The following is a 10,470-nucleotide window of genomic DNA, read 5'->3' as shown; positions in this document are numbered from 1 at the left end:
TATTCAGGCAATCAGAAAATTTGGTTCATTTTACTTATTCGACTGCTACTATGAAATATGTATTAGCGGCTTTTGGAACAAATTCGTAATTCAAATTAGAAGAAAAGTGTTGCCAGATAAAGTTCCGACAAGTCAGCAGTGTTGTCAGATAATGTTCCGACAAATCCGTTGTGTTGCCAGACGTTATGTCAAACTGTTGTTTTCAAAAAGAAGCGCGCAAAAGTTCCTGTCTCGTCGTCGTTGTCAGGAAAATTACAAAACATCAGCATCAGCATCATGCACCGAAGAACTCGCCTCAGTTTGCGGTCATCCATTGTGCACGATAAAGAAAACGAACATGAGGAACAGACTACTCCCAGGAAGCGCCGGTCAAAGCTTCCAGTCAACGTCAGCGAGCACGAAAGGGATGACGAGTTTGTTCCTTCTCCAAAGAAATCGGCTCGCAAGAGCCGTGGACGCCCATCATTGCAGCTTCCAAAGCCAGTCGTTGAGAGTGAGGATGCGGAAGAAACGGACACAAGCTGGCAAGAAGGTGGTGCATCGGAACTCGTAGGCAAATTGCCGGAACGGGAGAAGGAATACGACCAGCTGGTGACGTACGTGGAGAATGTTTTGGACAAGGGCGGTTCGGGTAGTTTGTACATCAGGTAAGTCCCGGGGGATTCGATTTATTCCTCTACCGTCCTACGTTTATTCCTCGACCGTTTTCTTCACAGTGGTCCACCGGGAACGGGAAAAACCGCAACACTGCAGCGGATCCTGAACCATGGTCCTTTCGTTGGCAAGTTGCGGCCAGTCTACATCAACTGCACCTCGATCAAAAGTGTCGGCAGTATCTACAAGAAGATCTCCGAAGCGCTAGGGTTGAAGGTGTCCGGAGGGACGGAGAAGGTCTACCAGGGCGCCATCGAGGCGTACCTCCAGCGAAAGCACAAAACCGTCATGCTCGTGCTGGACGAAATCGATCAGCTATCCAACAGTAAGCAAACGATTCTCTACTCGATCTTCGAATGGCCCTCGCGTGCCACCGCTCGCCTCATCCTCATCGGTATTGCCAACGCGCTCGATCTCACCGACCGTCTCCTGACCAGATTGAAGGCTCGATGTGATCTGAAACCGCACGTTATTCAGTTCCTGCCCTACACCAAGCAACAGATTGTGACGATCCTCAAGTCCTGCCTCGAAGCTACCGATTCCCTCGCACGTTTCCCCGAGCCCGCGCTGGCTCTGCTTGCGGCAAAGGTGGCGTCCACCTCGGGGGACATTCGGCGAGCGCTGTTCATTGCGCGTCGGCTAACCGAGGGCGTTAAGAAAGAAGATAGGAAAAATGGAACCGCAACTACCACGGCGGTCACGACGGTCAGCATGCGGCAGGTGATGGCTGTCCTGAACCAGGTGTACGGTGGAGCTCAGACGCTTAGCCAGGACCTGGACGAGGGTTTCCCGTTGCAGCAGAAAATCCTCATCTGCTCGCTGATGCTTGTGCTGAAGCACGGCAAGAACAAGGACATTACGGTGGGAAAGCTGCACGATGTGTACCGTTCGATCTGCGTCAAGCGCAACATTCACGCCGTCGATCAAACGGAATTCATAAACCTTTGCTCGCTGGTGGAAACACGGGGCATCATGCGGCTGCAAGGCAAAAAGGAGCCCCGTTTGCACCGGGTGTATCTGCAGTGGGATGAGGAGGAAGTGAGTGCGGCACTGAACGATAAGCAGCTCATCAATAGTATCATGGACGATGTGTCTTGTTTGGGAAAGTAGCACTTTTTTAACGGTTATTTATTATCTTAGGAGTCAATTTATAAAAGTGTGAAAATATTTTTTATAACGATTTATGAATAAAAATAACGATTTTGATTGTGAAACATTACCAATGGTTTAATACGTTCCAAAGCGGCAAAACACCGAGTGGTATACGCGTCAAACTTTCGGTTCCCATGGTAACGAAACCGATTCCAAACAACCTCCTTGCGGTGTTTTTAATTCTTCAGTTGGCTTTCGTCCTTTCTGCCACAAGTACACTCAACATGGCGGCATCACGGCGTAGTTTGGATATGTACGATGAAATGTACGAAATAAAAAATGGTCGAGAGATTGACGATAGTCCTCCACCGGACTTGGATGTTTCCGGGTCGCTACGGTTCATCAACCAGGAGGAGGAGGACGAGGAGGATGATGAGGATCACCCGGAAGAACGGGAACAGCGAAAGGTAGGTGACTAGTTCAAACATACAGCCACAAGGGATGTGAAAATGAGTTTTACGGACTCCGCAGGAAAGCTTTAACGAAAGCCACCCATTGGCACTGGTCGATGAGGGAGGGAAAAAGGCAGCCCGAGGTACAGCAGGTATGACCACGTGGAGGCTCTCAGTTCTGGTGTGTTGCTTTGTTGGATGATGAGTTGTGTCCTTTCTTGTCCCCGTTGTCCGCGTGCTAGACTTGAGCCAGAAGCGCGAGACACTTCGCAAGAACGATTCCCTTACAGACAGCAGTGGCAGTGTGTCGGACGACGAGAAGGAACCGGCCAAGAAGCTGGTCGAGGAGAAGGAGTTCAATCCGAAGCTGTACGAAAACATTGACGCACCGGGCGAGGTGAAGGACCTGTTCCAGTACATTTCACGCTACACGCCGCAGCGCGTTGCGATCGATTACAAGCTAAAAATTTTCATCCCCGAGTTTATACCGGCCGTGGGCGATATCGATGCGTTCCTGAAGGTGGTTCCACCGGGGCCGGTGAGCGAGAACAAGAGCAAGAAGCTAACCGGTCACATACAGAATCTTGGTTTGATGGTAAGGGGGTTGGTAAAACATATTTCGCCGGATGATCGGGTTTGTTATCCAACATTTATTCTTTTGAATATTGTCACAGATCCTGGACGAACCTTGTGGTGATCAGAGCGACAGTGTGCTGCTACAGATGAAGCTACGGTCGATTTTTACCAAACCGATCGAAACACCGTCGGCGATAGTGAAGAGTGCGCGTGACATCGACCGATGGATAACGGAAATACAATCGCTTCGAGCGAACCAGTCCATCCAGAGTGCGAACGCACAGAAACAACCGAACGTGAACATCGACAGCTTGATGTCCGAGTGGCCGGAAGAGGTCGAGCGGACGCTCGATGCGGTCGGTTTCCCTTCGGCCAAGCTGGACTGCAGTTTGGCGAACTACATTAAAATTGTCTGTAACATTTTTGACATTCCGCTGCCACCCGGCGAAAGCCAGGCGGATTATATCTACGCATTGTACAATCTTTTCAACCTTTTCCTGGCAATCAAGCAGCAGAACAGTTTGTAGATGCGGGTTACGTAGACAAACTGAATAATATTTAACAATTGTATTTTATGCAAACGCAAGTAATATCAATATGAACGGTCAGTTAATAAAATAAATAAAATGAGCAAAAAAAAACAGGGTCCACAATTTTGATAATACGTATCTCCGTTTTTGATTGACGAGTAGCGTTCGAGTTTCAATTGATAAGCGTTGGTGTTGTTACGCGGACACCTTATCTCGATTAATGTCTTCGTTATCAACGGTGCATCGATGCATTTGAATTATTAAAAAAAGATTTAGTGGTGTCTAATCAGTGGTTCTTATATTTTAATTTATATCGTTTCTTGCAGAGGAGATATGATACGCACATGAGAACGTGTAATACTGAAAATAATATTGCTTTAGCGAATTGCTTCTTTTTACCACAAAACAACGTAATTGCCATTCATTTTATTTGAAAAACTTTTTCCCTCACGAAAGCTTAGCTTTGTTTGATTGCTGAAATCGTAGTAAAATACTGAAATAGATCGTTCGATTGTTAAGAAACTGCTAGTCAATGCACAGGTCAGACTACCAAATTTGTACTTACGAGGGTAGACACAATTTTGGTCACTTTAAAATACGCACGTACGCATCCTCAATGCCATACTGGTGAATCGCCAGAAAGGGAAAGTGCGTGATGAGGAATCGTGACATAATCATTTGCCTGTTGAAATACCACCGGAAAATGGCCAAATTCATCAACACCGATAGAATGTACGATATAGCGAAGAGCACGAAACGGGCGTATCGGGTAAGCTGCTCGTAGTGGCTTTTGTGATGCGCCTTGGCGGGCGCTTCCTCGTCCCAGTAGTGATAACCGGGAATGTTGTTTAGACGCATCGTGAGAAACAGGAAGCTATCGTAATAAACGAACGGATTGAAACACCAGAGGCCCTCGATGAGTGCTCGGCCCATTTTTTCGAACTCGGACGTGCGGTTGAGTAGAGCCGGTTGAAGAATTTCGCTTGCTATCAGTGACATGCGTTTCTCGGTGGTTTCGAAGCTATCGGAACAAGCGTTGAATCTTTGAAGAGAAACAACAAAAAGATCTATGATAGCGAAGATCAAGAGTAAACGTTGGTTCAGGGCCGAAACGAACCTATCTTCTATTCCCATCATGTACCCGATGACGCGCCAGAAATGTACGAAAGCATCCCAATCGCCCGGTCCATACTGTATGCCAAGTTTACGATGGCTAATGATAATGTAGCTGCAAAGAAACGAAAAAAAAAAATCCTTGAACAAAATTCAGGGCAGAGTAATTATCTTTTTTTTTGCATAAGGTGTAATTATGTGTGATGCCGAATTATGGTACTTTTTTGCCAGTGACGCTAATGGCTGTCTCGTGCCATTTTCTTGTTTCTTACCCAATGAAACCAAATTGTGTAATTGCCATATCCTTCTGGGATATGATCATGCCGGGATGGACACTGTTCGCCTGCTTGCTTACGCCGGCATGTGTTTTTCGCACGAAAGTGATCGATTTCCACGATCTACAAAGAAAAGAATGTATAGATTTTGCATCACAAAAAGAAGCCATCATAGAACAGCTGAACAAACAACATTAACATACTTAGACGAGGGAACCAACGCTTCGTAGTACCATTCGAGCGTATGCATAATCGTAGCCACGTAGCGCCGGTAAGCGGTCCGTGGTTCGGACGATTGGTTCGTATGTATCAGCACCCGCAAGATCGACGGTACCGCAATGATCGCGAGCAAACCGCACAGTTTGCCCACGAACATGGCGTAAAAGTTACGCTTGAAAAATTCCTGCGCCCTGTTCCACCGACAACCGGTCCCGGGGGGATGATAAAAAAAAGAACGGAAAAGATCGTTAACCAATTGACATCATAGCTTCTCTGTCTCCAAACACAAACCTTTTGTATTTTACGTCATCATACCACTCCGGGAGCTCGATCGGTCCAAGATCCACCGAAATGTTTGCGCCTTCCTCGAGTCTTTCGATGTATGATGCAGTTTTCAAATGGACTATCGGGGAAACGTGCGGAAAACACAATTAGAAAGTGTGCATGAAGACGATCTACGTTGGATGCGATTTTTAGCTAACCTGGTTTTGTGCTACCGTTTGTTTCCATGCTGATCACACTGGCCTAGGAGTTTCATCGACGAGTTATCACTTATTTCTTCTAACGGTCATCGACGGTGCAATATCTCAACCACTTTTCTGTATCAAACAGGATGTTACGCACTGACCATCTCGTTTCACTTCTGTTTACGCTTTAAGCAAACTGTTTATTTCTACGATACTTTCGAAGCGCCGCAGGTAGGCACAAGAAAGAGATGGCAAGTAAATGAATACCTATTTGCTGAGAGGAACAACTGAGATGGCAATAACAACAACGCGGATGAATGCTATTTAACCCTTAAAGGTCCAGATAGCCAACCCTGGATCAGGGGTTGGCACACGTTTTTCAAAAAGGGCCAGATGATTAACCTTTAGATCTACAACCGCCTACCTGGGTAAGTTTTGCCCTTTTATTTTGCAATTACTTCGAATTGTTATATGTCGAAACAGTTATATCAACTCGAAATTCCTGGAATGCTTCAAACAACATGTTCTCTATAATTCTGCCGAAAACCGACTTTTTATTTTTATTCTAAGTATTTTTTTACACCATTTTTCTATTTATACCCCTCAAATCTACAACCGCCTACCCGGGTAAGTCATACGTTTTGTACGAGAGTTTATATTTGTCTGTACCAAGACAAACCACCAGTAGGTGAAAGGAGGTGGCCCTCGGGTTTTTCTTTTTATATTTATATTGAAAACAATCCAAATTTATCTAAGACACACTATGAAAGACTGTTTTACTCCTCGAACTCCTCGAACAATTAGTAATGAAATAAACTCGAAGACGATGTACAAATATGCAAATTATGCTACATTTTGGACCACACAGCGGCAACGAAAGCATTCTAGGTGAACTTTCATAATTTGCTACACAAAATAATAATTTATTAATTGCAAGAAAATCATGATGCAACGGGTTGAATTTAATACAAAAGAAACTGTTATCGTTTGAAACAAAACGATCGAATTTATGTATATGAGCTAAGTTTTAAAATGTTAAGGCTTAAATATCAGTTGTAACAATGAATAATGAAGAATTTCCTCCAGATATGCCACTGAATTTACTGAGGAACATGAACATTTCCAAAACGTAAAATTTAATAGAAAAATATTTCTACATCTTTGAAATTTCAATTTATAAGCAAAACTGTTGAAGGCATCAAGAAGTTACTTCACCAGAAACTTAAGAAGTATAAACAAACACAATAACTTATTGAAAATGTATGGTTTACAGAGTTGGCGATTGTAGATCTATGGGATAAAATATATTTGAATGAAAAAATTACTTACTTATCGAATTTTTAATATTATTATTTGAATGGGATGTGTTAGAAAACATTCTTAAGTATCATTACTGAAAATTTCAACTCACTACGGCATCTAGAACAAAAGATATTAGCTTTGAAGCACAGCAAAATGCAAACCCCCATACAAAACGTATGGCCTACCCGGGTAGGCGGTCGTATGTTAACGTAGGTATTTTTGGTCGTAGACCTGAAGGTTAAACAATTAGCATCTTCATTTTTAGGAAGAAAATAAACCAGACATCGTGGACAAATCCGATAAAAATTGGAATGGGTTTTTAGTATGAAGCACCTAAATATTCTTACGGACCGGATACAATCATTTAGCGGGCCGGAATTGACCCGCGGGCCGCACTTTGCCGACCCCTGCCCTGGATGGTAGAAGTAGTAATTTTTTTCCAAAGCAATAAAATCCTCAAGAAATCATCGATTATTTAGTTAAGTGGGCTCTGACTTTCTAGCTGCACTATTTTGAAGAATTTCCTTATTTCAATAGGTAGTTATTTTCTGATAAAGGTAGTTTATTTCTGATCAGCAACATGAGTACAAAAGAGAAACGGTCGAAAAAAATTGGATTTGTTGAGTCTGAAGATGGAACCAAGGAAGATACAAGGAAAAGTAATGATAAAACTTATGTAAGTGAAATCTAATTACAAATCAGTTATTATCGTTGATCGCAGCTCAATTTGAAATTGTATTTTCCTCAGAGAAAGTCAACGTATCCTCGTGAAAGTATGGCAGCCATTGCGGTAAGATCGGCTACATCAAATCGAATAAACAAGGATCATTATCATGGTTTCCATTTTTCAGCGAAAATCGTCCGTACTTATACTCTCCAGGTTGATGGGTCCTCCGATGACTTCCTCCCGTGGAAATAGAAGTCTCTACGATCGCACCAGCATGGTAAACTACCTTAGCTTACAGCGCTTGACCACATTATAATATTTTTTTTTTCAAGTATGTTGCACCACGTTTTCAAAATTCCTACCGTTTGGACTCGAAACGACCATTCCATCGTGAAGCGATGCATACGATGATGGGTCACTTCCTAAAGTCCTACTTAGACGACTACAAGTATGTGGGGAAGCGAGCGAAACGTTTGGCGGAGAATTTAAGCGAAGAATTGAAGAATCAGTTTAAGCTTTGCCAGTTCGATCGTTACCGCTTTGTGGCTCTCGTGACTGTGGGGGACAAGTTGGCCCAGGACTTCCGTTGCGTTTCCCGCTCGCTGTGGGACCCGGAGAAGGACAATAGCCTCAGTGTCACTTACGAGGCACCGACGTTTTTCGTGGTAGCAAGCGTTTGGGCGATTTACTTCGAGTAGAAGGACACGGAGACACGGTGTTGGATGAAAATAAATATCTTTTATTTTAAAGCGAATATTTGCGCATTTAGATGGCAGAAATGATGCTGATCACTAGTTATTCAATATAATTCATGAGTTTGACTAGACTGCCGCGGACCTCTTTGTCTTGAGATGATTTATATAGCACACTAAAATGATACAATTTACTCAGCTTGAACATCGACAATCCAACACCATCGTCCTGCCAAGGGTTTGAGTATTTTTAATGTTATTTTCAAAAGCATTATAATCTAACAGCTTCCTTTAGCTATTCGCTTCATCGTATGTACGCTTCACGGCGCCTGATCTTGATTTAGATGTAAAAATGGACGAATTCAGTGGTGGATTAGTTGTGAAAATCTCTTCGGCCATTTCTTGCATCTCATTTTGCCAGCTCATGTTTATAGAATGTTCAGTCACAGTTAAGTGCCCTAGAAGGTGATTACAGATGTGTTTAAACATATTTGCATAAGGTGAGTCTTAGCGTTTTACCTTTTCGCAGCAAGTTACCTTGAGTTAAAGATTCTCCGTGGACATCGATATCGTCTGGTTGGTCTGTCTGACCAACATGTTTTGGCCGTAAGCCTTCAACGAAATCATTCCAATCACTGTTCGATTCCGTACCATCATCTCGGCTGGAACAGGACGAATCGTAGCGCGTCGACAACCCTTGGCCAGAGTCGAACGAGTATTGGCAATCCATCATGGAACCGGATCTTTGGTATGTCGTCACGGATGGCTTCAGTTCCTGGTCACTTTCCGAGCAGGAGCGATCGGATGTATCATCGTAAAAACTGCTGGTTTTCAGCAATACCTTTTTCCTTGGTTGAGTGCTATTTGCGTTTGGTTGCTGGCCGTAGGCATCTTCATCGGATAATTCATAATTTACCAGTAACGCTTCCATGCTCTGTTCGAACTGGCGTGTGTACGGAGTTTCTGGAGGACACCGGGGAGAATTGAGACCCACCGTGGCCAATTCATTTACGAAGCTTGCGTATTCCATTTTTCTTCTATAAAACTAATCCACTACCTTTCACAGGTTACTGCGTTGTAAGAAATAACTTGCTTCTCACTTTGGGCAACCTTGCTCGTTGCTACCCAATAGTTCTAACGCGCTTGTGTGACATTTTGTTGCCACAAACTGAAAGTGTTTATACCATATTGATGGGATTGATAAGGAAAATATTCGCAAGACGCGGAAGCAAAGAAAGCTTTTCTGTTTGAGGCGGACGATTTTGTTTGTTTACGTTTGCTTTTTGACATTTTGAATTCATCGCGCGATTGTCAGTCTTGGCAAGCCATAACAGCTTCGTTTTACCTATCTTGTGTTTTATATTCCTACAAAATATATATCTTGGCATTAAATTTAAAAAATCCAACGACAATCACATTTTGTCGAACATTTTGCTTCGAAATAAATATTTAAAATCTGCGAAATAGTCCCAAAACTACTACTTGTACTTTTGGGTACTTTCCGCAGTTCTACTTATTGCTAAAAACCATTGATCAATATAAATTTGGATATGCATGTTGTGTAAATAAAAAAACCTAAAATGCTGCTATGAGTCCAAGTACTTCACTTTGCTGAAAGCCTTTTTAGTATATACCCAAGGAGAACCGTGCTGCACTATCCTACCAAAAGTGTACGCGTTTGCCTGAAAAACACCTTGCCAAGTGTATTTTTGGTACGCTTTTTTGACATGTACGCCTCATAACCAACCAAAGGTGTATTTTTGGTAGGCATGTATACCTTCTAACCTACCAAAAGGTGTATTTTGGTAGGCTTTGGTGACATTTACACCTCGTATCCTACCAAAGGTGTATTTTTGGTGGGCACTGGTGTTTTCAGATGAATTAGCTGTCAAAACCCACTACTGCGAATGGGTATACGTTTTTGCCACGTGTAGTCAGAAATAGGTGTTATAAACGCACAGTCACGTTGTCAAATGAGTTCTTTTTTGAGGCGTACCGCAAGTGTAAAAAGAATTGTTTTATACTCCTTTTCAGAATTCTGTTTACACCTAGAATGCATAGGAAATGTGCTGCAAAAGAAGTGTAAAAAGAATTCTGAAAAGAAGAGCGGGCAGTTTTTAAGAGAATTCTTTTACACCTGAATAACACCAAAATTTCACGTTGGGTAGAACAGCAACGGGGGTAGTTAATTCTGATAATTTTCAAATTTTAAAATTTCTATTACTACAAATTTGTAATATTGTGTGATATTCTTGTTTTCCTTTGTTTTGATCAGTCCATTTTATTTTGATATCAAACAATAGATGTTTAAAAAAATGGAATTTAAACATTTACAATGCAGTAAAAATGCGTACAACGAGCGTAGAAGAATTAAAGATGAATTCAGCAAACATTAGAAAAAAAGCTTGGGCGAAGGTATTAAAGTCAAGCC

At 42.6% G+C, this 10,470-nt stretch overlaps 3 protein-coding genes across 3 annotated transcripts; 2 read left to right on the top strand and 1 right to left on the bottom strand.

Moving 5' to 3' along the window:
- The first annotated feature begins 220 nt into the window (after nt 1-220).
- Nucleotides 221-1,863, top strand: LOC131282163 (cell division control protein 6 homolog). Its single transcript, XM_058311567.1, has 2 exons — nt 221-647; nt 717-1,863. Exons 1-2 carry the CDS (start codon nt 277-279, stop codon nt 1,762-1,764), a joined length of 1,419 nt encoding a protein of 472 aa, XP_058167550.1. The 5' UTR covers nt 221-276; the 3' UTR covers nt 1,765-1,863.
- Nucleotides 1,864-2,030: 167 nt separating this feature from the next.
- On the top strand, nt 2,031-3,301 carry LOC131294146 (intraflagellar transport protein 46 homolog). Its single transcript, XM_058322191.1, has 4 exons — nt 2,031-2,213; nt 2,278-2,350; nt 2,441-2,793; nt 2,873-3,301. The coding sequence occupies exons 1-4, from the start codon at nt 2,031-2,033 to the stop codon at nt 3,299-3,301; spliced, it is 1,038 nt and encodes a 345-aa protein (XP_058178174.1).
- Nucleotides 3,302-3,845: 544 nt separating this feature from the next.
- On the bottom strand, nt 3,846-9,329 carry LOC131294145 (uncharacterized). Its single transcript, XM_058322190.1, has 7 exons — nt 9,224-9,329; nt 8,577-9,002; nt 5,203-5,314; nt 4,896-5,102; nt 4,690-4,815; nt 4,422-4,532; nt 3,846-4,346 (listed from the first exon to the last, which is right to left on the bottom strand). The coding sequence occupies exons 1-7, from the start codon at nt 9,327-9,329 to the stop codon at nt 3,890-3,892; spliced, it is 1,545 nt and encodes a 514-aa protein (XP_058178173.1). The 3' UTR covers nt 3,846-3,889.
- Between the last annotated feature and the right edge of the window lie 1,141 nt (nt 9,330-10,470).

The sequence above is a fragment of the Anopheles ziemanni genome, chromosome 2 (assembly GCF_943734765.1).
Source record: "Anopheles ziemanni chromosome 2, idAnoZiCoDA_A2_x.2, whole genome shotgun sequence".
Classification (NCBI taxonomy): Eukaryota; Metazoa; Arthropoda; class Insecta; order Diptera; family Culicidae; genus Anopheles; species Anopheles ziemanni.
This window is presented reverse-complemented; position numbering and strand designations above follow the sequence as displayed.